The sequence below is a fragment of the Cynocephalus volans genome, chromosome 8 (genome assembly GCF_027409185.1).
Source record: "Cynocephalus volans isolate mCynVol1 chromosome 8, mCynVol1.pri, whole genome shotgun sequence".
In the NCBI taxonomy this organism is placed as follows: Eukaryota; Metazoa; Chordata; class Mammalia; order Dermoptera; family Cynocephalidae; genus Cynocephalus; species Cynocephalus volans.
Window position 1 is genome coordinate 97,153,529 of NC_084467.1, and position 27,594 is coordinate 97,181,122.

At 49.9% G+C, this 27,594-nt stretch overlaps 1 protein-coding gene across 2 annotated transcripts; it reads left to right on the forward strand.

Moving 5' to 3' along the window:
• The first annotated feature begins 288 nt into the window (after positions 1-288).
• SLC6A17 (solute carrier family 6 member 17) lies at positions 289-27,537 on the forward strand. 2 transcript variants are annotated; one of them, XM_063106608.1, is made up of 11 exons: positions 289-574; positions 4,665-4,822; positions 6,550-6,676; positions 7,452-7,633; positions 9,334-9,444; positions 22,479-22,720; positions 22,997-23,189; positions 24,310-24,502; positions 25,285-25,444; positions 26,513-26,675; positions 27,169-27,537. In XM_063106608.1, the coding sequence occupies exons 1-11, from the start codon at positions 289-291 to the stop codon at positions 27,535-27,537; spliced, it is 2,184 nt and encodes a 727-aa protein (XP_062962678.1). The 2 variants fall into 2 exon arrangements, with proteins under 2 accessions (XP_062962678.1, XP_062962679.1); XM_063106609.1 differs by having other exon boundaries at positions 24,319-24,502.
• The last annotated feature ends 57 nt before the right edge of the window (positions 27,538-27,594 follow it).

Below are 27,594 nucleotides of genomic sequence, written 5' to 3' on the forward strand. Positions count from 1 at the left end.
GGTTTACCTTTCTGGTGATGCTGTAGACCTTGAGCTCCTCAGCGGGCACCCCCTGATGGGGAGGGAAGGCAAGCTCAAGAGTTGAGCCCCTGAGCAGCCCCAAGGTGTGTGGCAGGGAGTTGATTTGGGTTGTGTCCACTCTGGGCTCCCCACCTCCCTGGTGTAGCCAGCTAATCCTCTCCTGCTCACCTGGTTTCATAGGTCCCTGGATGAGAAGGAGCTGACAGCGGCTGAGTCCCACCTTCTCTGTGTGCTGGGGAGCAGGGCTGCACAGCCCAGGTGGCACCAATGCCGAAGAACAGCAAGGTAACCCAGCGCGAACACAGCAGTGAGCATGTCACTGAGTCGGTGGCCGACCTGCTGGCCCTTGAGGAGCCCGTGGACTATAAGCAGAGTGTACTGAACATAGCTGGTGAGGCAGGCAGTAAGCAGAAGGCAGTGGAGGAGGAGCTGGATGCGGAGGACCGGCCAGCCTGGAACAGCAAGCTGCAGTACATCCTGGCCCAGATTGGCTTCTCTGTGGGCCTCGGCAACATCTGGAGGTTCCCCTACTTGTGCCAGAAAAATGGAGGAGGTAAGAGGCAGTCCTCCTTGCCCTGGTGCTGCCCTGCAAATGGGGTGGGCTGATGCATGAAAAGGAACACTCCTTTGCTGAGGCAGAGCTGGAGCCCTATGTAGGCTGGAGCTCAGGATTCCAGACTCCCCAGGGAGAGCTATAATGAGGGCTACTAGCTATCAACAGGCATAGGGCATGACGGTAAGAACCCAGATTGTCTGGGTTCAGATTCCAGCCTGGCCAATCAGCTCAGGAACCTAGTACAGGTTGCTTCAGCTCTCTGTGCTTATCTGTAAAATGAGGATAACTGTAGTTCCTGCCTCCCAGGATAGCTGGAAGGATTAAATGAGCTTTATGAGTAGAACGCTAATGCACTATCTGACACATAGTAAAGGATAACTGTTGGCATTATTATTAAATGCTTACTAGGTGCTAGGCACTATTCTAAGCACTTAATGGATATTAGGCTTAAATACCTGAAACTGCTGATATTTGAGCATCTTGGAACAACCAAAGCACCAACAAGCTTATGTAAGGAAGGAGTTATTATCATCGTCCTTTTAGAGACTGCAAAACTGAGGCACAGATTGGTTAGGTAACTTGTTCAAGGTCATTTGTGACTGAGGTTACAGCTAATGATAAAGCCAGGATTCAAACCTGGATAGCCTGACCCCAGAGCCTGAGCACTTAAGCACACCTACTGTCTCCTCAGTAGGGGGGAGTCCTCACGCTGCCCCTGTGTTTGCATCCCTCTGGAGGATCTCGCCCCTTGAATCAAACCTCTATCACCACTTCCAGCCCCCAGACATTGTCTCCCTAGCACCTCTGAGGTAGGCTGGAATTTTCCAAAGGTAGCTTGCTCTGAAACCAGAGTACAACTAACTGAAAATAAACAAGGAAAACACCAACAGGCTGGAAACAAAGACATTTCCAAGCCCAGACCTCTGGTCCTGAGAAAAGCAGCAGAGAGCTTTCTGTTCCTGAGACCCTGTGCCCTGGGATTGCCACATTTGAGCCTGTTGGGTGGCCACAGCTTTGTAGGCATTTTAACCCAGCCTCTTTCCTCCCTCTGTGGGAGTCTTGCCATGTAGCTTCTCTAAAAGACACAGCCTCATTCAGGACCATTCCCCTTCTCTCCAGGACACACACTCACCTTTGTTCAAAAGGCAGATTCTCCTCCTTTCCAGTTTCTATTGAAGGACAGGGAGTGAGAGTGCCCACTCAAACCAATGGGATTGAGTTAGGCTGGAGGCTTTCATCTTTCCACCATTGCACAGTATATTCGCCATATGGTCACCTTGTTTTGAAAGATTTTTTTTTCAACCAGTAACTGCCAATCAGAGCTTTTGGTCTGCACAGCATGATCACTGAGTTGAGATAAGACCAGGCCAAAGCAAGATATAAATATATCCTTATGCCCTGTGAGATGTTGAGAAGAGATCCAAGACACCCAAAACAACTTCAGAGGATGCATGGCATCTGGCCAATCAAACTTTGCTCAATTCTGGATGGAGACTCTGGAACTCTGCTTAGCTCCACCAAATGCTGACAGTTACTTTATTCTGCATAATCTTAGTTTACTTTTTTTCTGTTTATTCTTATGAGACAGAGGCAAATATTTGTCGAGTGCTTACTATGGGTAAGTAACTCATTTAATCTTCACAACAGCGATAGGTATAGGGTTGAAGCATATGAAATGACCATTTTTGTAAGTCAAAAATAATCAAATATCAGCAATTTCATATGGTTCTACTTAATGTCTTCATAATCGTTACATAGATGAAAAATTAGCAGACAGAGAGATGAAGTTATTTGCCCAAAATCACACAGCTACTAAGTGGCAGAGCCTTGATCTTAGGGTCAAAGATCCAGAATCGGGGTCTTAGCTCCTCCTCAATCTATTTCTCAACAAACTGAGGCCAAGGCGGTCTTTTAAACTCCAGGAATAACCTTGGGGTTTGCCAGAAACGAGACTCAAGTGTAGACCAAGACAGGATTATTAAAAATCCCAGAGACCTCAGAGATCCTGAACTGCACTCCCCTGTGGCCATGTTCTGCTACATTTCTTAACACCCTGAGTGGTGGGTGCTCCCTGCTGTTCACACTGATGACCTGAGGCTTCCAATAGCCAAGCTGCTGGAACATCAAAGGAAATCCAGTTATGTCCCCAGGTTGTATTTTCTAAGGTGGAAGAGGCTGCTGTTGCATTTCCAAATGATTTTAACAAAGATTGATATGAAAAAGTACCTCTGATTAACCTTAAATTCCACTTACCTAGACCATGGTCCCTTGAGCACTCTGGTTAGCTCTGCCACAGCATGGTTGAGAGACCTGCAGTCAAGTCAGTGCCCTGGGACCTGGCTCAGGCAGATGGGGCCTGAGTGGCAGGAGGCTGACCTGGTCTTTGCTGCTGGATCACTCTTGGACAGCACTTACTTGGAGACTTTCCCTGGTTCTTCGGGGTGAGGAGAGAAGCATCCATAGAAGATGGCAACCTACTTGGCCCACACCCTGAAATCCATCTCCCTGCACATCTTGTCTCCCCACCCTTCACCCCTAGGGATACTGGGGTGAAATATGAAACCACTGAGGCTGTATCCCTTTGCCTTCCTGCAGCAGATCACCTCTCCTGTTTCATTTCCCTGCACCCAAGACCAAGAGACCGAGTTAAAGACAGACCCTGGGGTCTAAGCTCTCTCCTGTGAGCACCGTGATGGGGTTGCTTGTTAGTTACCAGTTGAATTTGTGTGTGCATGTGTGTGTTTAATGAATAAGATACTATTGTATAAGGCTCAGTGGGTCACCTCCCCTGGAAGGCTTCCCTGATTAGCTGCACTGGACCCTGGCCCTCCTTCTACATGTATGTGCTCAGTTAGCCCTGTGTGACTAGTCCGTGGTGTGTGTATGTGTGTGTGTACACATGCATGCTGACATGGCTTATGTGAATCTGAGGGTCCTGCTTCCCCAGCAGATCACGATCTCTCCCAGAATGACATCTGTGCCTTCTATTACTTTGCTGTCCCCCCATTGCCTGTACCTGTCACAGAGTGGACCCGCAGTAAAGAGCTGACTGTTGCCAAGTGCTAGGTTTTGTGCCCAGGAGATGCTTGATCCTCAGCATTCATTGGCAGATTGGGCACACACTGAGGAGCATGCGGAATGCTATGTTATGGGGGGCAAAACAGTGTGGCTGGGGGTGCTTCTGGAGACTCCCTGCTTGCCAGGCTTGGTCTGGGAGTGCTGGGTGACCATCAGGGTCCTGGTGACCAGGGCTGGCCTGACACCGTTTGACAAACAGGGCCATGCTGACAAGGTTGCTAACAGGACGAGGTTGTTGGCACAGCTCTCAGCAGGGTGCACTCATCTGTATCCAGACATGGTTTTAATTCTCTTTCTAAATGTCCTGTCACTTGGAATGGAGATTGTGTCTGTAGTGAGGCCCAGGACAGTGAGATTAATTTATCATCTGGAATCTTTTGCAAGATCCATTCTATCCTTTATGATCCTATTGGCTATGCTTTCCTGAACTGCTAATTTCTCTCCCGTTCCTCCCAATTAGCTGTAGATTAATGGCGATGCTGGTCATACCCTCTCTCCCTGGAGAGCTTCCAAGCTCCACTTTCCCGAGAGTGTCCCAGTCTGCTGTGTCAGCATCTGGTTCAGATGCAGGAAGGCTGCGCCACTGGGGGAGAGTGAGCAGGGACCTGTGCCATCTGGGCTGCTTTTCGGTGGATGGGAGGGTTGTGAACAGGTGTCTACAGAGTACCTCGTGAGGTATGTCTGTCGGCATGTGACTTGACATGTGGATTCCTGAGAGGCAGTGCACTGTCTGTCTGTCTCTGAGCCTAGTCTCTCTGAGTGGGAGGCGTTGACACACACCTGGTTCCTCCCTTAGTGTTTCGGGTCAGGGGAGTCAAGGGGGGAGAAGGAGGGTCTGGGTGGGCCAGTGTGTGGTAAGTCACACACATGAGCCAGACCATATATGGAGGAGCACCAGGACTGGCGACGGTTTGCGGATGATCAGCCATGTGGCTGGGACTGTAGGACACAGCTGCTGCACGTTGCTGTGCTCTAGGCAGCCTCTGACATCTCTCCTCTCTCCCTGCAGGTGCCTACCTGGTGCCCTACCTGGTGCTGCTGATCATTATTGGGATCCCACTCTTCTTCCTGGAGCTGGCTGTGGGCCAGAGAATTCGCCGTGGCAGCATCGGCGTGTGGCACTATGTGTGCCCCCGCCTGGGGGGCATCGGCTTCTCCAGCTGCATAGTGAGTCCAGGGCTGGGGCAAGCACTAAGTGGGAGGAAGAGGGGCCACTGTTGGGTAATGGGGAGGGGATCCCCAGGTTTACAGGCCAGAGTCCTGGGCCAGGACAAGGGCAGTGAGGGGGACCCTCAACATGACAGTTGCTTCCAGCTGGAGTCTCAGGACCATAGTCACCGTATTTCCTGAACTGAAAGTTTACTTCACTGCCTGAAGTAGCATGTATTATTTGCAATTGGTGCAATGGAGGAAAAGCTAGGACATATTCAAAGGACATCTCAGCCAGAGTTCTCTGGGGACAGACCACCACTCTGCTTACCAGCCCATCTGCTCCCCATGAGCCTACGAGGGAGATCCTTCCTCTTTCCTTGGTCAAAGAGTGTTTTAATTGAGCAAGTGGGTGGCTCAGGAAGAGGCAGTCCTGGGGCTCAGGGTCCCCTTACCATTTTTCCATTGTGCAAACGAGCAGAGTTGGAGGACTCAGACAGGAACCCATGGTCGACCCAGGAAGGGTGAGACTTTGGAACGGTGAGAGACAGGGAGACCCCACTGGCCCTGATTGGGGAACTCTGTGAGGGCTCCAGGCTCATTCACGAGGCCCCCCAGATGAGGACCCGCTCAGAGTGCTAGGTGAGGAAACTGAGCATTCCTTAAGGGCAAAGCCCATCCCTGCTCACATGAGACAAAAACTCTATGCTGGGATAAAAACTCTGCTTCAGGAAGGGACTGAGAATTCTGTCAGGCCTGCCTGGAAGCATGACCAACCCAAACCATGCATCAGGCAGAGAGTGAGAGAGGGTCTATGTAGGCCCCTGCCCTCATGCTGGCCACCAGCTCTGCACAGGTCAACATGGCCAGATATGGCATACTCTGTTGGGGCTGGCCGTGTACATGTACACAGGAGTGTATGTGGTCTCGCACTAGTATTGAAAGCACCCAAGTAAAGGAAGTGGGTGTCTCTCCACCTATATTCCCCATAAGGTGTGCTGTAGGAGCATCTGCTGAAGGTGAGATTGCTGAAGCAGGGGGTCCCCAGCTCGCACACTGACCAGCAGTCTCTCTGATGCACGTGACACCCAGGCCCTGGAAGGAATGGATGCAGCGAGTCCTGCCTGTAAAAACCATGCTTTCAAAGAAACCCCTTGGACCCTCAGTTAGAGTCCATGTTCTCATATTTTAAATAAAATTCTACTAAGGTTAGTTATTGTGTTCCCAAGAAATGAAAAGTGACGTATTCCTAGAGGCAGGCTGCTAACAACACCAAAGAGAAAGTAATCTCCTGACAGAAGAGAGAACATAGGAAACCAATAAGAAGCATCCATGAAATCTCAAAAAGCACAACAGTCTGGGGCCATTTACTGTAAGGGCCAAAGGCGTGCACGCCTCCATAGTCCTACAGGGCACTTCTGTAATTGTGATCCTGAGTCGTCAGGAAATGATGGGGAAGTGCTTCAACTATCTTAGAAGAATTTCAAACTGCAAAGGATTAACATTTTAAGGGTTTCATGCTTAAAGGAGAGAACTCTAATATCTGGAAAATTCCTTTGTGGATTTCCTGAATACCAGGTGAATGGAGGATTGAGAGGAGGCCCTCAGCTGCCCTCATCTTCCTCCTCCAAGGCTGTGCTGCTGTGTTCTATGTCCTCTCCTGTACTGGGCCTTGGCGGGCATGCAGGGGCGGGGGTGGGGTTGCCTGCAACCACCATGATCCCCCCGCGGGACCTTGTCTTCAGGTCTGCCTCTTTGTTGGGCTGTACTATAATGTGATCATTGGCTGGAGCATCTTCTACTTCTTCAAGTCCTTCCAGTACCCACTGCCCTGGAGTGAATGTCCCGTCATCAGGAATGGGACCATGGCAGGTGAGTATGGGCCCCCTGTGGGATCCCAGCTGGGGGACTGCTACCAGCCCTGTGTCAGGAAGGAGTCTAACAGGCTTAGGGCACAGGGTTGGGATTTCATTTACTTGCTGTGTCACCTTGGATAAGTCACTTAACATCTCTTCTCACTTCTCCTGCCCCAGTATGAATGATCTCTTTCTGGCCTATCCTGTAGAGTTCTTACAGAGAATGAATAAAATAATGAATATAGGTAAAATTCTGGAAGTTGTAACTTTCGTTTAGTTATTATGAACTACTTGTATTATTCTAACACCATGCTTTCTGGAAACAGTCTTAATTTGCATGCCAGTCCTATAAAAGGCTGGATGATTATCCCACTTCACAGATGGGATAACTGAGGTCCAGAAGTGACTTTCCCATACTCCCACCACCCATTTAACCAACAATCTGGGATGAGAATCCAGGTCTCCAGCTCTTAACTTAGGATCTTCCCCAAGGAACTTTAGGCCAATTCAGCCTAACCCTCCCTACTTTCCATGGATAGACATGGCCAGGGGGTGGCATGGGGGAGAATTCAGCCATGTCCTTCAGTGTGTCCTGAAGCCCCCAGGCCCCATCAGGAGCCCAGGATTCCTCAGGGTCTGCCAGACCACGGCTAACCCAGAATGAGCACAGCCTGTTGCAGCTGCCCACCCTCAGCCATCCCCTCACCCACTGCTGAGTGAGGACAGTCCAACAGAGAAAGTGGATCCATAGGGCCACCACTGAGGCACTGTGGCCTTTGCTGCTATTTCAGTGGTGGAGGCAGAGTGTGAAAAGAGCTCGGCCACTACCTACTTCTGGTACCGAGAGGCCTTGGACATCTCTAACTCCATCTCGGAGAGTGGGGGCCTCAATTGGAAGATGACCCTGTGCCTCCTTGTGGCCTGGAGCATTGTGGGCATGGCTGTCGTCAAGGGCATCCAGTCCTCAGGGAAGGTGAGTGGGCACCCAAGACCCAAACAGGGGTGGCAGAAAGGCACAGAGGCAGGGCTGAGAGTTCTGAGTCACTCTGTGCAGGGTCCTTAGGTGGGGGGCGAGGGGGCTCTGGGTGGCTCAGGGTGATGACATAGGCCCCCAGAGGAGAGGATAGGAGTATTACTACTCTAGTATTGTTCACTAAGGACAGCCCCCCCAGGAGTGGGCTAGGGGTGGGCTTGCTGGAAGATCGTTGCCCTGACTCCAGTGCCTCCCCTATGCTCAGATGACTGAGGTCTGCCCTACAAACAGTAAAGAGAAGGAAAACTGGAAGCGTTCACCTAGGACATCTGTCTGGATTCTGGACCCTCAGGTTCCCAAGCTAAAGCCCTAGAAGAGCCTGCTCTGAGCAGGCTGAATTGTTGGTGAAAACCAGCAGTTTGCCATGTCTATAACTAAAGGGCTATTAGAGTAGGAAGGTGCTCTGAGTGAAGGGGGCCATGGTGGCCTCTGAGGGCAGCTCTGTAGCATCTCTGAGGGTGCAGCCCAGCCTTTCAAATGCACCTTTTCCCACCAGTTCAGAGCCCTTTCAAATCAGAGTACTTTCTTATTTGTCAAATATCAGTATTTCACGGACTGCTGGAGATGAAAAGGACATTAGATACCCTGTAGTTCAATCCACTCATTTTACAGATGAGGAGACTGAGCACCAGGGAGGGGAAAGCACATAGCCGAACATCACGCAGCCAGTCAGTCTCAGAGCTAGAACTAGAACCTGGCCGCTTGAGGCTCCAAGTTCTTTACTGGACTTGATGAGCAAGGAAGCTATACTCTAGAAAGGTAGAGTCATCCTAGCCACCGACCTCTTCCCTCTCCAGAGGCCACAATAGTAGCTGATACTTCATGGTCCTCATCAGGTACTGCCACATGAATGAACACATTTGGTCCACAGCCGCCTTATGAGTTAGCAATTCTTACACATATTTTGTAGATGAGGCAATGGGGCACACCCAGGTTAAGTAAATAGCCCATGGTCACAAAGTTGATAAGTGATAGAGCCAGGATCAGAACTCAGGCAGTTCAGCTCGGGATATGCACGCTCTTAGCCTTTGCACCATCCTGGTCCAACAGCCTACTTGATTTGTTTCAGTACAGCGACCATTTTGTGAGCATCTTCATTGTGAGAGGCTTTGTACCAGGCAAATTGGGATACAGAAAAGTGCAAGAAATGCATGTGCTATAAAATAGCACATAGTTTATAATCACAAGGGACTAGAACATTCTTCTGATGTTTTTTGTGTGGGAGCCGTATCTATAACCTCCAGGATGTCTTCTGTCAAAGGAGCTTTAAGGACAGGGGAGATCCTTATGTGAGTCCCCTTGGGACATGAGACATGGGAAAATGAGGAGGGGAGAGCAAAGGGTTGCCTCACTTCCTTGGCAGCCCTCAGGGTGGGGGGGGCTCTTGCCCAACCCTGCCAGCCCTTGAAAGGAGAAAACAAACCCCAGGGACAGCCATGCTGACTCCAGCTTGTCCTGCTCCTGCTTCTGCCTTGGCTCAGTGCCAGACATGCGGTGGGTTTGGCCCTGTGCCCAGGGGTTCCAGGGCTCTGCTTTCTCCTGCAATCAGGGGAGCTTATGTGCCCCAGCTGTGAGCAGGGAGGGGGATGCCAGCTGCGGGAGGGGCTCTGCCTGATGGTGGGTCCATGTTCTCTCTGCAGGTGATGTATTTCAGCTCCCTCTTCCCCTACGTGGTGCTGGCCTGCTTCCTGGTCCGGGGGCTGCTGCTACGAGGGGCTGTGGATGGCATCCTCCACATGTTCACTCCCAAGGTAAGGGTTTGGGGCTCCCACATGTCAGGGAACACCAACAGGTTCACTGGGCATGGTGAGCTACACGTGACTTAATGTACACTACCATGCTCTGGGTGTTGTGTCAGGCCCTGGAAGAGGGCATGGGCTCTGCCATCAGGTTCAAAGAAGAGGGATATCACATCAATTTGGGTGAAACTAGAAAAAGGTTCAGGGAAGGGGTGACATCCAAAATGTTAGGGAGCAGGTAGGATTTCAGAGTGGCAATAAGATATTGTCATCAAAGGAAACAGCATGAGCAAGTGTGTGGAAAAGCACTGGGCATGCTTCAGGCACCGGTGGAAAGTCAGGTTTGGCTGGGGTGTGGGGGCAGGGAGCTTCAGTCATTCATTCATTTGTGGGGGACTTCACTGCATGGATTCTTGACAGCAGGAACCAAGAAGATGCCTAAGAGAAGAAAGCTTCCCCTGGGAATCCACTTTGTACCCAAATCAAGGGAACAAGTTTACTATTTTGTGAAAGATGCTAGACCACATGGGTGGTGATTTTTAACCTCACCAAATCCATTCCTGCCTCCTCTCAGTCCTCTCAATAGCCCAGCAGGATCACTGTTCACGTTTTACAGAGAGTGCATCAGTACCTGAAGACGCATACCCAGGTCTCCTAAAGGTGGTCTGTCCCCAATCTGTGGCCTTACCTCTCTATGACCCTTCAGACCACTGGGCTCAGCTGGCGTGAGTCAGTCCACTGAGGAATAACAGAATTTCAAATGCAGCTGGACAGGCCCTACAAGTTGCCTCAAGCAATGTACATTAGAACCCCAGCTGGTCAGGCTGAGAGGTCCACTTCCAAATGCCAGCTGATCAATAAGCAACCAGCAAGGGCCTGGTGAGACTCCAGCCCATAGGCACAGGGTCAGAGCTCAACCAGGCCAGCTGAGGCCCTCAGTGCTCAATAGTGCCACCTTGCACGTGTGCACACACACACACTAACCCTTACCCAGGCAGTTCATGCAGGATGCCACAGGGAGAAGAACAAAGATCTAATAGGGTTTGAAATCCCCATTCCCTCCCAACCCCCTGCTCTGCAACTGTGAAGAGGCTCCTGGTATTTGGGGGGCTGGCATTGGCCAGAGCACACACCACTCCATAGTCACCAGATGGTACATAAATTGGCCCTAGGCGTTCTTGGATATAACATCTGAGGTTTCTACATGAGCAATCACAAAGGTCCACTTTATGAAGCACTTAGTGAATCTCCTGAGGCATAAATGTAAATCCCGAGCCATGTGGCTGGCTGGTCATAGAGTTGTTGTAAACACATGACATCTGACAAAGAAAAAAATGCAAACTTGGTTTCTTTGAGGGAAAATGGCCATGAAAATTCAGAAAGCTATCTGTTTTTATGAATTACTTCAATTGTAGCTCTAGAATCATGATCAGTCTTAAGTGCTCACTTGAGTGTTTCAGTTATACTTTACTGAACTTTATGAGGAAATTATATGCTCTGGTGATGTTCATAAACATGGAGATTCACAAAGATCTTCAGATGGACCCTTTGATAGTGTCAAGAGTCCACAGTATGTAACTCCAGGAGCAAGTGGACCAGATTTGCCAGGATCAGCTACCAATCTCAGCAGACACAATCCTACTCCCTGCTGGATTCAGACACTCTTTAAAATATCTTTTTAATTATGAAATATCTCAGGCATATAAAAACGTATCTATTAATTTAATAAATATTCTTAAGAAATAAAATATTAAAGATGTAATTAAAATGCCTGATCCCATTCCCATTCCTTCACAAAGACAACCACTGTCTTAGTTTGATCCTGTGCTGTAGCAAAATACCGTAGACTGGATAATTTATAAACAATAGAAATTTATTGCTCACAGTTTTGGAGGCTGGGAAGTCCAAGGTCAGTGTACCAGCAGATTCAGTATCTGGTGAGGGCTTGCTCCCTTCTTCAAAGATGGTGCTTTCTTACTGTGTTTTCACATTATAGAAGGACAAGGGAGCTCACCTGAGACCTTTCATAAAGGCACTAATCCCATTCATGAAAATGGAAACCTCATGACTTAATCAGCTCCCAAAGGCCCCACTTCTTAATACTATCATATTGAATATTTGGTTCCAACATAGGAATTTTGGGGGAACACCAGCGTTCAGACTATTGCAACCACTATGCTGAATTTGGGATTTATCCTGCTAATACATTCTTTGAAATTTATTGTACATATATGTGTATTTTTAAATAATGCATGGCATTTATGCATACTTTTAAACTTTACATAAATGGCATCATATTATATGTATCCTTCTGCAACTGGCTTTTATTTTTGCTTAACACTATTTTTTGAGATTTACCTAAATTGATATATTTAGCTGTAGTGCATCCATTTTCACTTCTGTATTGTATTCCTTTGTAGAACTAAACTAAAATTTATTTATTCATTCTCTAGTTGATAATTATTTAAGTTGTTTACAGTTTTCACCATCGCTAATAATCCTGTAAAAAAAAGTTATTACACAGATGTTCGTGTGCACAAGTTTCTCTATGGCATGTATGTTTAGGAGTGAAATTGCTATCTTAAAGGCTTTATGTATCTTCAGTTTCACTAGATGTTGGCCAAATTGTTCTCCAAAGTGGTTGTATCTATTAACATTCCCACCTGTTGTGTATGGGAGCCCCGGTTGCTCCACATCTGTCAGACTTCAGTTTTTGCCGATCAGATAGATGCAAAATGGTTGATGTGCACTTTGAACAACCGGGTATTTCTTTCCAAAACTGTTTCCTGGGTATTCAGGAAACCATGTGAATCCACTTTAGCATTTGCGGAGACCAGAAGCCTCATGAGCTGAGATTTTGAAAAATCAAATCCAGACGGCCCTAGAGGAGACAAATCAACAAGAACCAGCATGGTGCTGCCCCTGGCCCATCTGACTCTTTGACTTTAAAGTCTGGATAGAGCCTGTGGGGCCCAGCTTGAGACCCTGTCCACTGAGAAATTCCATGGGGTAGCTCCTGCTCTCAACCCTGGAGGGATGTATTGAGCAGGGAGGGGAAGCCTGAAGGGTCTAAGAGGCCAAATTCCTCCACCAAGGAGCCCCTAAACAGCCTGTGCCACTGTTGCTTGTGGCAAGTGAGGACAGTGGTGATGGCTGGGTGAGGTTCCTATTTACACATCCCTCCAAGTCATCTGCAAAAAGTGTGGACCCACTCTCAGAAACAGTCATTAGATAGTCCATACGTGGCAAACTACTGTTGCAGAGCTGTGAGTGTTTCAGCACAGGCTGGGAAGGTATAAGGGGCCCTCATGCTATCGAGTGCAGGTCACTGCCCACAGCTGCCCAGGCTGTGCACAGCTCATGTAGGCCACAGTGTGAATGACGTCCCCAGGGATCATGCCATTTGGCAGCCCTGGCCGAGTCCAAGAAAATATTTGGCCAGGTCATCTCAGAACCCATGTGGGAGAAGCGTAAGCTCTCCATGGATTATGCTAAATGACCTAGAAGGTCCTTACTTCTAAAAAGTCTTCCAACACCTGGAAATAATCCAAGCTACAGGACCTGGGCTTTCAGTCCATGCCTTCAAGCAAACAGTTCCTGGGTATGATGAATACAATGCAGCCAGGACCCCATGATGACCCGCTGGCATCTTTGATGTGACAGAAACTTGTGGTAATGGCTGGTAAACTTCTTGAATTCCTTGGGCAGCTTTTCTCCTGATTGCTTTCTTTCTGTCTAGTTAAAAAGCCAGGTCAGCATGGGGTACCATGCAATTAATCATGTGATTTGTTTAACATAGAGTGGTGGATTATGGTGGTTTTCTAATCACCAAATTTTTAGGGAATGATTACCAGAATTAAAACTACTCATGTCCTTTGACCCAACAACTCCACTTCTAGGTATTTGTCCTACAGATGTACTCATGCACAAGCAAAATTATCAGTGTGCAATATTGGTCATTACAGCATTTGTTTTAGTAGCAAAAGATTGAAAACAACCCAGTGCCCATCATTCTGCTAGTATTCATTCATTCAGCTAAGGTTCACTGAATGCCTGTTATGTTCTGAGTCCTGGGCTCCAGCAGAGAACAAAACAGGCAAACTTCCTGGCCCTCATGGAGCTTATATTCTGGTGGGGAAGGGGATGACAATATAAGATAAAGAATCGTTGTTGACTTGTGTTGCTCAGGAGAAAAATAAAGCAGTTAAAGAGTGATTAGGGCACTTGGGGAGAAGAGTTGCAATTTTAGATAGTATGGTCAAGGAAGGTCTCACTGAGAAAGTGACATTTGAATGAGGACTGCAGGTGGTGAGGGAGCAGGCCACATGGATGTTTAGGGGTGGCACACTCCAATCACCAGCAGAGGGAATGATGAGTGAAAAGGGCTTGAGACTGGATGTGTCTGGCATATGGAAGGAGGCCAGTGTGGCTGGAATGAGAGGGGAGAGAGGTAGGACATGTGGTTGGGGGACAGTGCAGAGCCAGACTGTGAACATCTGGTAGGCTACGTAAGGACTTTGACATTTACTCTGGGTGGAATGGGAGCCATTGGAGAGTTCTGAGTGGAGCAGCATGATCTGACTTCTGTCTTAAGAGGATCACTCTAAGCCTTCTAGGAGGCCACCGTAGAGAATCTCAGGGGTAAGGGTAGAACAGAGAGACCTGCTAGGAGGGTCATCCAGGTGAGAGGCCACTGTGGTTTTAGCCCACATGATAACAATGAGAATGATGAGACATGGTTACACTGAAGATACATTTAGGAAGCAGAGTCAACAGGATTTGCTGTTGGATTGGGTGTGAGGTGAGAGAGGAAGAGAGGAGTCAAGGATGATTCCATGGTCTTTTGCCTGAGCAACTAGAAGGATGGAGTTCACATTTATGGAGACAGGGAAGATGGTGGGAGAGGAGATTTGTTGGGGAAAGTCAAGAATGCTGTTTTGGACATGGCAGATTTAAAATGTCTTAATAGATATTCAAATAGTGATGTTGAGTAGGCAGTTGGATGTATGAATCTGCAGGTCAGGGGTGGAGGTATAAATTTGGGAGTCTGGGGTAGTGGAATTTAAAGCTATGGTTGGTTTACAATTGCCTGGAGAGTGAACATAGACAAAGAAGAGGATCGAGCACTGAGAACTGGGACCCTACTGTTTAGAGGTTGGGGGAGGGATAACCAGTGGTGGGGAGAGAGGTTAGGAGGGGGAAAAGGGTGGAGAGAGAGAGAGACAGGGACAGAGAGAGAGAGAGACTTTAATAAAGAAAGGATGGTCATCCATGCCCAAAGCTGCTGAGAGGTCAGATGATGAAAAATGAGAAGTGACCAGTCACTTGGCAATAGAGGTGTCACTGGTGATCTTGACAAAGCTGTTTGGTGGAGTGCTGGGTACAAAATCTAGTAGTAATGGGTTGTAGGGAAAATGGGAGGTGAGGAATTGGAGACGAGTAATAGAGACCACTTATTTTCAGGAGTATTGCTATAACTGGGAGCAGAGGAAAGAGAAATGGGGTGATAACTGGAGAGCGCCATGAAGCCATGGGTGTTATTTTGGAATTTTATATCATGATAAAAATAATCCATCATGCAGTGCTGGTAGGAATGTAAAATGGTGCAGTAGCTTTGGAAAACAGTCTGGCGCTTCCTCAAAAAGTTAAACAGAGTTAGCAGAGAACCCAGAAATCCACTCCTAGGCACACATCCAAGAGAACTGAAAACATATGTTCACACAAAAACTTGTATGTGAATTTCATAGCGGCATTATTCATAATAGCCAAAAAGTAGAAACAACCCAAATCTCTGTCAGCTGATGAATAGATAAACAAAATGTAGTATACCCATATAATGGATTGTCTGGCCATAAAAAGGAATGAAGTGCTGATACATGCTACAGCATGGGTGACCTTTGAAAACATTAAGCTAAATGAAAGATGCCAGACGCAAAAGAGCACATATTGTATGATTCCAATTACACAAAATGTCCAGAATAAGTGAATCCATAGAGACAGAAAATAGATTCGTGGTTGCTTAGGCCTGGGCTTGTGGGGAGGTTGGGGATGACTGTTAATGGGTATGGGCTTTATTTTTGGGGTGATGAAGAGGTTCTAAAATTGATTGTGGTAATGGTTGCACAACTCTGTGATATACTAAAAATCATTGAATTATGCACTTAATAATATCCAAAAAAAAAGGGGGAAATCGATGGTATGGAGAGGAGGAATAAGCAGGAGAGATAGGTGCCAGTGCCCAAGTGGAGGACCTGTTCTTAGTTAGGAGCACACAAGTCCCCAGAGGAGCAGGAGGGAAGGGCCAGCCCACAGCATGGCACGGCATCTGGCGGTGAGAAACTGTGGGGAGTTCTCATTGTGGGAGTTTGCTTTGGATTGCGTGATTTTTCTTAGTGCGGTAGGAAGCCAGGTGATCAGCTGAGAGTAAGAATGGGGGAGAAAAAGAGAAAAAAAAAAAAAAAAAAAAAAAAAAGAATGGGGGAGAGCGGTGGCATCTAGGGAGGAGCCAGTGTGAAGTAACTGTGTAAGATACAGGGGTGGCAGGTGACGAGTGGACAGGGAAAGCACTAAGGGCCCATTGGAGGGTTGGGGGAAGTGCAAGTGACCTCAGCCAGCACTCAGTGCCAACACTTCAGGGACTCCAAGACGCAGTTTTCCACATTGGAACCTCTCTGAAAGCAGGCTGTTCCCCACAATCAGGAGGTAGTTTGACAATTGTGTGTTTTATGGTGGGTGGTGCTTACTATGTGTGCCAGGCACTGTTATATGCACCTTACATATATTGACCCTTTAAGCCTCCTGACGATCCTAGAGGTAGATGCTCTTATTATCGCTATTTTACAGATGGGGAAACTCCAGCTCAGAGGTTGGATAACTGTAGGGATGAGCGGTGATTGGGCAAGGGCAGGGGGCAGCTTGCCAGGAGCTCTGGGGCTCTGTAGGCTCCCAACTCCATGCACTGGGGGAGTATGAAGGCTGGGGGCAGGGCAGTGACCCCAAGAGTGTGGAGAGCTCCATGGACAATTCTCGTACGGACAGTAGAAAAAAAAGGAGGAATACAAACATATACACATGCATGTGTGTATGTGTGTGTATGTAATATATATGTGTATATATATTGCTCGTGTATGCATAAAACATCCCTGAAGGGTTACACAGGAATTGTCAGGGTTATGTCTGGGATACCAGGATGAGGAATAGGAAATCGCAGGATCCAGGGTGTGTATTAACTCTTAGAGGAGAGAAGTGGGCTGGTCCCTGGAAGTGCTCAAGGCCCAGGTGTAGAGGCGAGTGGTGGAATTGCTTGACTCCCACAATTAGAGCAAGGGCCTCTGAGCAGGAAGATGGAGGCTGCCCAGTCTTGTTACCAGAGGGTGGGCTCTGGAGCCACACGATCTGCTTCAGATCCCAGCTCATCACCCAGCAGTCAGTGGGCAAGTTCCTTCACTCTCAGGGCCTCAGTTTCCTCAGCTGTAAGCTGCGGGGACAGGGGTACCTCCCTCACAGGGTTGTCAGGAGAGCACTAGGACTGCTCCTGGCCACTGAAGAGCACATGGTAAGCGTTAGCTATTCTTATCCTCGTCCTTGTGAAGGTGACACCGTTCTTGGGCAATGGAACCCGATGCTTCAGTGCCATCTGCTGTCTCGTGGTCCCATCTAGCTCTCCACTGGCAGGTGCTGTGGCAGTGCTGAGAGGCAAGTGTGTGTGCTCCTGTCACGCACCAGCTCAGGCTAGGGCTCAGCAGCTGCTTGTGGATTCAAAAAGCATCTTCATGCCAGTGAGTCAAATGCCATGAAACACCTTGCTCCCTGTGTGAGGAAGTGACTCAGCCATTGTGCCAAAGAACCAGCAGGAAATCATTGCTTTGTTTTAGAGCAGGCACCCCAAGGAGGGTGGGAGCCCTATCTTTGGAGTGGAAAGCCCATCTCCCATCTCTCCTCTTGCAGCCACACCATGATGTCTGGAGGGGATGTGGGGCTTCCTGAGTCTGGCCATGGGTTCATCCTTTCTTGACACCTGTTGAAATCATGCACCATCACCCCAGGAATCTTGGAAAGAGCCCCTTTAAATTCAAGGAACAATAGGCATTCTGTACTGAAGGTGCCTGACTCAGTTTACCCCTAGATAGCACTAGGCATCTGTGGTCATCTTCATCAGCAAGAGTGCCCCTCCAAGCTGCAGGCTGGAAGGGGGTGCCCAGGGACCACACACACAGGGGGCTTTTCTCCTGAAAGGTCATGCTTTGCCCCTTTCAGATGCTTTCCTGGGGCCTTATCAACGTCAGCTTTGGATCCACCAATATTCTGGGTCATGGGTACTTGGGGGTTCATGATGTTATCATCTCTACTTTTGTACATTTTATAGTAAATATTCCATAATTTTTTAAAATGGAAAAAGAGAAGCAAATACAGTCTTAACAAACAAGCATTTTCGTTTCCATCCACAACTGTTGCATATTTACATCCTCCAAGAAATCCCCCAAGCTCTAGGGCCAGCACTGGCATGCAGTTTGGGATTATGATGCTCTCCCTGGAGCCGCTGCCTCCGTTTATGAAATGTGGTCCTGAACAGTGACTAGGTAGAGGAATTTATCCATATCCTGTTTACCCTAAACCTTTTATGTTTAGGCAGTGGCGAGAATCCTAAAGGCATGTATTTGGGTTTAAGTAATCCCTCTGCCCATTTCTGGAGCCTTCTAGGAGGATTATTTTTCAAAAAAACAACTGCAGAGAGGAGAGTTTCAGAAGCCCTTTCCCAATGGAACTATGATTATTTTCTTCTTCTTTTATATAGAATCTCTGAATTTTAGTTAAGCACAGTACAGGTCCCTGTTTCCTTATCCAAAATGCCAAAATCCAAATAGCCCCCCAAAATAAGAGTTGGTTTTGTTTTATTTTGTGCCTCCGGAACTCATTTGGAGGCAAAATGACCTGCACAGATGTGTGGCTATTTATAGCCTTTATTGATTCAATTTGGTGTGAATGTTCATATCTGCAGCAGAAATACTAATGCGTTTGATTACAGGGTGCTGCCTGGACCCCAATGGGGGTGTTATATAATTATGGGGCATATGCACCATGTTACCACTCTAAAATAAAATTAGAAACCAAAGCCTGAATTCCAAAACTGGTCTGGCCCCAGGGCTTTTAGATAAGGAACCATGGGCATGTATCACTTTTATGAAGAAGATAGCATTTCATCTTACTTTAAAAACCAGACATCTGCCATGCGAGCATGGTGGACGCTCATCAGTGGGGACAGCCGTGCCCCCATTCCCTGGTCACCTCTCTCTCCCAAGCTGTACTATGACCATTTTAAACCATTTCCACTCATTTGTACCCTCTTAGCTCCCCTCCCAGCACACCCATCCCTGGCAGATGATCTCACCTCCTGCTTTACAAGGAAAACAGAAGCGACCAACACAGAAACTCCCTCAGACAACAGAGACAGACACCGAACGTACAAACCTGCCTGCAGCTGTGCAGTCCTGTCCTCCCTCCCTCCTCTCAAACTAGCAGCCCCACCCCACTCACAGATCTCAGCCCTCCATCAGCTTTTACATATCATTAAGTCACTCCATTCAAAACAAAAACAAGACAACAAATAAAAAAGCCACACTTTTCATTGATTTCATGGCCCTCTCCTAATAATGCCCTTTACCCTCCCGTCCCAAGGCTAGCTTCTCCAAGGACTTGCTTTTCCACGTAGCCTCCTTTTCCTTCCCTCTGCTTCTCTCCTTTCCAAACTGCACCTGTCTTCTGGCTCCATGGCTCCCTGAGTAGGTCTGACCAAGCCCACCTGGGACCTCCTGGCCGCGTCTCCCTGGGGTGGCTGTCACTTGGCAGCACCGGCCCTTCCTCCTCCGTGGTGCAGCCTCTCTGGGTTTCCCTCCTGCCTGGGCTGCTGCTCCTCCTCCTGCTCCTCAGTAGGAGGCTCTTCCTAGGGCCTGCATTAAATGTTGGCCCCAGGCCTCACCTCTGTCCCTCAGTATCCACAGCCACAGCTTTCATTCCTACAGTCCTTGCGACTCACAAATGCTATCTCAGCTCAGCACTCTCCTCTAAACTCCAACTCATCGGTCCCACTGCCTACTTGACATCTCCTCTTAAATGTCCTAAAGACACATTAAACTCAACCTTTCTAGAACTAATGTCTTCATCTTCCCTGCCCAACGCCACCGACCTGTTCCTCTTCCACTGTCCCCATCTCCACCCGCTCAGGTATGCAGGGCAGGAATATGGCGTCACCTTGGCCTCTCCCTCTCCAGCATCCCCCATCTGCAGTCCATCCCTAAGGTCTTCTTGGTTTTCCTGCTAAAACCTGTCCACCTGCACTACTCCAATCCTGGGCAAGGCCACCCTCGCCTCCCACCTGGACCCCAGAAGGCGCTTCCTCACAGGTCTGCCAAAATCTACTCTTTTTTTTTGGAGATGCACATCTGATAGTATCTCTCCTTCTTCAGACCCCTTGGCGGTTTCCCAGATTAAGCGCTCTCTTGGGATGAAGATAAGGATCCGCCCAGCCTCACCTTTACCACCCTTCCATGTCCGCTGCCTCAGCCTCGCTGGCCTTTTCCACTTTCCTTTCCACACTGTCCTCTGTCCCACCTCAGGGCCTCTGCCCACACTGTCCCCTCTGCCCCAGTGCTCTTCCCTCCCTGTTTTGCCTGGCTTTCATCTCCTTTCAGATGTCTGCTGGAGGACCCCTTCCTCTGGAAAGCCTGCCCTGGCCTCCCAACATGCTCAAATCCTGCTGTCACAGGCTCTCTGAGCATTGGGTGCCTAGCCTTCACAGCCTTTGTCACATTTGCAACTTAGCCTCTGTTTGGGGGATCATTTGACCAATGGCCATTACTCCAGCTAGAACATAACTCCAGGAGAGCAGGGACCCTGCCTGCTTTTGCTCACCTAGTCTCCGCATCAGCTGGTGCCCGGGCTGGCCTACAGTAGTTGCTCGGGATTGGTGGATGGTGGCTGCATGTTATAGCCACAGAGAGGCCATAACACGCTATGCCTGTTGAGTACACGGGGGTGGGGTGAGGAGAGGGCCACCTTCTCATGTATGACAAGGGGCTCTTAGCCCCTTAAAGGCCTGGATTCTGGGCTTTCTTAGTGGGCCAAAGATGGCTTTATCTATTTTGTGCGAGGTAGGGAACCTTAGCCTCCCCTGGAGGGCACGCACTTGCTAACCAGACAGTTCTTATAGGTCTGCATTTGTGCACAGGCTCTGAAGCCCCAAGGCTCTACTGCCAGCCCCTCCTCTTCCTCCTCAGCATAGGGGTGCCTCCCTGGGCCTTACTGCTCCACCAGTCCTCCAAGCTTGCAAACACCCTCTCAGCTGGTGGAATGGCCCCAGGTATTCAGAGATGCTAAGGAAGCTGCTGAGATGGAGGGCATGTGGGCCTTTTATCCTGGATGTTAGAGCTGTGATGTTAGAGCTGGATGGACCCTCATTGTAGGGTCACCTCATTGTAGGAACACCTCATTGTAGAGATGAGGAACAGAATTACCCACAGGCACACAGAAGGGGTGACCAGGCCAGGATCCATGATCCACACAGGGCTTGTGACAGGAGATGGGAATGGTGGACGAGGAACAGGTTTGTGGGGTTGGGTGGGGAAGATCAAGACATTAGTCCTAGAAAGGCTGAGTTTAATGTCTAGTGAATTTGAGTTTGGTGAATTCTCTAACTCCCTCCTGGCTGCCCTTGTCTGTCTGGGTGAGGTCGCTTAGGTCAGCAGGAAAGGTGGAAGAGGAAAGTGCTCTGCAGGGTACAGGTGATGGGGAAACTGAGGCAAGGATGGTGCTAGGAGGGCACCATGGCTCAGCATCAGAAGATCTGTGTTTCAGTAACTCCTCTGCCCCAACTAACTACCTCTATTACTTTGAGCAAGTAATTTCGCCTTTGGGTTCTCAGTTTACCTTTCCGAAATGTGAATAATAGTCCCTGCCCCCTGCCCCCCAAAACCCTGTCCTGACTACGTCAGAGTCATTCTGTCAGGATTAAATGCTACCATGTGCTGGACAGTACTTGTTGCTATACGTTTGGTCCTCACAGTCACTCTGAGAGGGAGATTCTATTTCCCATTTTCAGGTGAGAAAACTGAGACTCATAAAACAAGCACTGCCACGTAGCTAAGGCCTCACGGCTATTTACAGGTGGGAGTCAGGATGTAGACCTGGGTCTGTCTGACTCTACAGCTCCGGGCTGGGCCCAAGCCTTGGTCCCTGCCTCGAGAAACAATCAGGAAAACGAAAATGGATATGAAAAGGGCTTTGGAAATAGCCCCCACGCCATCCGAACGCTGTTGCTCCTGTCAGGTCCGAGGGCAGACAGAGGCCTAGGCAGGGGCTGCCTCCCTCCAGGAGGTGTCTGGGTTCTGCGCTTCACTTTGCGGTAGAGGCAGTGGGGGTGTCCTCTGTGACCTGGAGCATGTAGATGTGTACGGAAGAACCTTGGGCCTCTTTTTCTGGGAAAGGGGAGATCAGGTAGGCAGGTGGGAAAAGAAGGTGTTTTGGCTTTTTTTCACAGTGTGAGGAGGAGGAGGTGTCAGGGAGACATCGTTGTTCTCGGTTCTGTGGTTCTGTTGTACTGTTGTGCAGGCCGTTCACTGCATGACTCTAGGAGGCACCATTCACACGATAGTCTAAGTAAACGGCACTCCCTAGGGTTGTGCTCTACACAAATGTATGTGATGGCCTTGGCGATGTTCCTTAGTATTATTGCTCCACGGTAAGCAATGATTGCAGTTAAAATGAACTGAGATCTTACTCTGTAAGCACTTAGCATGTATTTGATCTTACCTCTGCCTCACAACGATCCTCTGAAGTTGCTGCTCTTGTTATCGTGTTTTACACAGGGGGAAACTGAGGAGTTAGGTGACTTGCCCAAGGCCACACAGCCACAGCTTCTTCCCACTGTGCCGTGCTCCTTCTGAGCTCTGTCGAGGCTGAGGGAGGGGGGTGTGGAGGGAACCTGACTGCAGGTAAAGGAAACCATCATCTCTGTGTCTCTTTTCTTCCCCTGCCATGGTCCTCCCCCATAGCTGGACAAGATGCTGGACCCCCAGGTGTGGCGGGAGGCAGCCACACAGGTCTTCTTCGCCCTGGGGCTGGGCTTTGGTGGCGTCATCGCCTTCTCAAGCTACAACAAGCAGGACAACAACTGCCACTTCGACGCCGCCCTGGTGTCCTTCATCAACTTCTTCACTTCGGTGCTGGCCACCCTGGTGGTGTTTGCTGTGCTGGGCTTCAAGGCCAACATCATGAATGAGAAGTGTGTGGTCGAGTAGGTGCCCTCTTTCCTTCTGTTCCTCCTTCTCCTTGTCTACCTTACCCAAGTATAAGCAGATGGGCCATGCATGGAGAGAGGTCCCCTCCACTCGGGCTGAGGAACGGACATTGGAGGAGCACTCTGTGTCCCTACCCTGGGCAGGACAGGTTCAGAGATGTCTCTGTCGATAGCCAGTGGGGTCCTGCCTGGGTGTCTGGGAGGTGCCTCCAGGATCTTGCCCACCACCCCACCCTTGCCTTCTTACCCTGCCCTCTGCCCTTTGTGCTTCAGGAATGCAGAGAAAATCCTGGGGTACCTGAACACCAACATCCTGAGCCGGGACCTCATCCCACCTCACGTCAACTTCTCCCACCTGACCACCAAGGACTATGCAGAGATGTACAACGTCATCATGACCGTGAAGGAGGACCGCTTCTCAGCCCTGGGCCTTGATCCCTGCCTTCTGGAGGATGAGCTGGACAAGGTGCAGGGACAGGCTGCCCTTCCCAGGACAGGCAGGAACCCAGAGACAGGCCACGGGTGGCAGGAGCTTAGGCACAAGCCTTAGAAAGCCAATGGGGAGTCATTTGTTGACTTAATAGGCAAGGACCTACTATGTGTCCAGAGGGAGAAAGAGGGAGGAGAGGTATCAGTCAAAAAGCCCCTGCCCCAAGGTAGGCTTGAGTCTAGACGAGGAGACGAGGTAGGCACACAAATCCCACAAATCACAGTAAGTGATGGGATGACTTTCCTGTTTACCGAATGGACTTCCCGTGCACAAATCACTGTCACGTGGCAGCATAAGGGACCTCCCTCTTTGAAGTTCCATGAAACCCTGCCCCATTCTCATGGGTATGGCCTGGTCCTCTGAATAAAATTAGGACTGTAGCAGTTTTTTCATTCAATACAACCTCAATAGCATCCAAACAACAAGAATTACACACCCACTCAGTTGGGGGGAACATGTTCCCTCACAATCACTGGACATTACAGGACAATGCATAAGTGATGGCAGCGGGCGGTGTGTGGTCAGTTGCCCAATGAGCAGGGCCAAGCATCAAAGCAGTGGTTCTCTCCCCTGGCTACCTATTAGAGTCAGCTGGGGGCTTTATAAAACCCCGATGCTCAGCTTCACTCCGGAACAATCAAATCATTGTCCCTGTAGTGAGATGCAGGTGTCAGCATTTTTAAAGGCTCCAGTGTGCTTCCTCTGGGCAGCTGAGGCTGAGACTATTGCATTAAGATCTGGAGTTCAGAAGTTCAGAGCTGGGAGCCACCACAGTGTGGCTGTAGCAATCAGGGAAGTCGTCTTAGAGGCAGAGTCTTGAGCTGGGCGTGTTTCTAAATGTGAGCATCTTCATCTCAATCACCAGGGGTCCTGGTACAACCTGTAGATCCCAGGTCCCACAGGTGAACTCCTGAACTGGTGTTTTTATATCCCCCATCCCCCAGGGATTGTTATGCCTGCTAAAGGTTGAAACCCACTGGCCAAAGCCAACAGGATTTAGGTGGTGGTGAGGGTCCCTGTGAAAGAGGGCAGAGGTGAGGGAGCAAGAGGACACCAGGGGTGGCCTCACGGGCCCTGTTCTCCACCCCACCCTCAGTCCGTGCAGGGCACAGGCCTGGCCTTCATCGCCTTTACCGAGGCTATGACGCACTTCCCTGCCTCCCCGTTCTGGTCCGTCATGTTCTTCCTGATGCTCATCAACCTGGGCCTGGGCAGCATGATCGGGACCATGGCAGGCATCACCACGCCCATCATCGACACCTTCAAGGTGCCCAAGGAGATGTTCACAGGTAACTCCTCACTGCAGCCCCTACCCAGTCCTGTTGGCTGCCCATGTGCACAGTGACCAGCTCTGACTTTAGAAAGACTGGGTTCTGGCTGGGTCATTCATAACCAGAAGGCTCCACTCCACACCCAGGACACAGCTGGAGCCTGGCTGTGCTACGCAGAGATGAGCACTCATGAGCCGGGAGGAGAAAGCTGTTTGGAAATCTGGCCAAACCCGAGCTAGGAGATAGACCTCTTTCTTGGGTTCGCTTGCCCCATCTCTGAAGGCCTGCTGAATTTTCCTGGGCAGGAGTGTCCTCTCCCAGCACTGGCCTTGCACCCTTTCCATCTCTGTCACTCCCAGTCCCGGGCTGTATCCACAGTTCCCGCTGTTGCTGCTGAGTTGATCTGGCTCCACACAAGGCTACCTCTCACCCGCATCCCCAGAGAGGAGTATCTTCTTGTTCTCAAATGGGGAAACTGAGGTGGGGAAAAAAGATTCTGGGAACAATCAGATGAGTCATTTAAATTAAATGCAGCAATTAAGTGGGGCACCTGCTGTGGGCCATGCATTGTGCTGGGACGGGGGGGCCATGGGAGAAGAAATGAGACACAATGCCTTCCTCAAGATGCTCCCCATCTAGTGGAGGGGGCCCAAAACCTCAGCATCTGGATCCCTTGTGCAGGGTTGGGCCTGCTGGAGGGTGAGCTGCAGGTCTGTTGTGGGGGAGGGGTGTCCTGAAGACCCCTAGGGCCCTCCCACCCTGTTCCTTTGCCCCCACACCGGCCTCCCGGCTCTCTGTAGTGGGCTGCTGTGTCTTTGCATTCTTCGTGGGGCTGTTGTTCGTCCAGCGCTCTGGAAACTACTTTGTCACCATGTTTGATGACTACTCAGCCACCCTGCCGCTTACTGTCATCGTCATCCTCGAGAACATCGCTGTGGCCTGGATCTATGGAACGAAGAAGTAAGGGGACACGAAGGAGAGGTGGGGAAGGGGTAGGGGTTTGTCTTATCACGACTCCCTGAAGAGTCCTGTGTTCCCAGACGTGCTTGCAAATGGGGCAGGAGATTGTTGGGGCAGAGCGACAGAGCTGACAGTGCTCTTGCAGATTATTTAGGGAAACTGACATGCAGAGAGAGGACATGGTTGCTCAAGGCCATTTGGCTGGTGAGAGGCAGACTCAGGAGTCCTGATATCATCTTAAACTGCCTTAAATTTCCATAGCACCTTTTCTAGGTACCAGCTCTCTTCAGAATTCTGTTAAGCTTGTTAAGCACTTAGTGGGTATACAAGAGGCCCCCGCCCTCAAAGAACCTGTAGATGTCAGCAGCCCAATTCACAATTTTAAGGTAATCTAGATAGGAGCATGAGATGAAGTGTGGTTTTGGCCCCAAGTTTGGGGTCTCCCAGGGTAAGAGGATTCAGCAATAGCAAACACTGGGTCTCATGGCCTGAGCCTAGGGCAGACCTACACTTGCCATCAACTTCTAGCTGTTAATACTACTGTGGTTGCTTGCATTTATAATAGGAAGAAATGCCAGATTTCACTTAGGTGTTAAATGATGATTTTCTTAAATCTATTCAAGTGCACAGCCTGCATGCATCCCAGGATTCTACCCACAGACCCCGTGGTTAGAAACCCCGGAGTCAGGACAGCCTTCTGCCTTTGGAAGCAAGGGACATGCACTTCCACATCTCCTCTGGCAGGTGGCCCTGGGGCCAAGCCAGTGTGAGGGGCTGGGCGCCCAGTGAACAGAGAAGCCCGCTAGGGCCTGTCTGCCTCCTGAGGCGTGTCTGATGGGCTGTATCACATCCCTGGGTGGGGTGTGACTTGATGCAGTCAAGGAGGCTGAAGGACAGCAAAGCCTTCCCAGAGGCCAGCTGGGCCACACGTTGCAAGCATTGAATGTGAAGAATAGAAGAGCCCAGGAGGGAGGGATTGGTCAGTGAAGGCTTCCTGGAGGAGGTGGCTGTGGCGGGAGATGCAGTGGTGCAGGTGCCAACTGCTGGTCCCTCTGCTATGCCTGGCAGGTTCATGCAGGAGCTGACAGAGATGCTGGGCTTCCGACCCTACCGCTTCTATTTCTACATGTGGAAGTTCGTGTCCCCACTGTGCATGGCTGTACTCACCACAGCCAGCATCATCCAGCTGGGGGTCACACCCCCAGGCTACAGCGCCTGGATCAAGGAGGAGGTGAGGGGTGGGCTCCCCGAAACCCCAGGGACATTTGCATCTTCCCAGGCCTTTAATGCAACAGGTGATAGGAATAAACTTTTGTAGGGCAGCTACTATGTGCCAGGCCCTGCCAGCCGCTTTGCGCACCTTATCTGTAATTTTTACAACCACCCAAAAAGAGAGGTGGCATTATCCCTATAGCACCAATGGGGAAACTGAGGCTCAGAAAGATTATTGCCTTGTCCAGTCTTTCTAACACTTCCTCTTTCTCCATGTTTGTGGGGAGGGATTACCCATCCAATTTACAGGTGTAGAAACTGAAACTCCTTAACCAAGGTGACCAGCTAAACTCAAGTAGCAACGCCTGATGACTGCCATCTCTGCTGGTGCCTGGCCAGGATGGTGGGAGTGGAAGGCAGTGGGTGAGGGCAGGAGGAGGTGGTCCAAGAGGGCCTGGGAGGGTGAGGGCTGTCGCAGTGTCGGCGACAGCCCTCATGCTGCCCATCCCCAGGCTGCTGAGCGCTACCTGTACTTCCCCAACTGGGCCATGGCACTCCTGATCACCCTCATCATCGTGGCGACCCTGCCTATGCCTGTGGTGTTCGTCCTGCGGCACTTCCACCTGCTCTCTGATGGCTCCAACACCCTCTCCGTGTCCTACAAGAAGGGCCGCATGATGAAGGACATCTCCAACCTGGAGGAGAACGATGAGACACGCTTCATCCTCAGCAAGGTGCCCAGTGAGGCGCCCTCCCCGATGCCCACACACCGCTCCTATCTGGGGCCCGGCAGCACATCACCCCTGGAGACCAGTGGCAACCCCAACGGACGCTATGGGAGCGGTTACCTCCTGGCCGGCACCCCTGAGTCAGAGCTGTGACCACGGTCCCCACCCTGCCCGCCTCTCCCTCCATGCCCAACCTGCCCACTTGTCCAG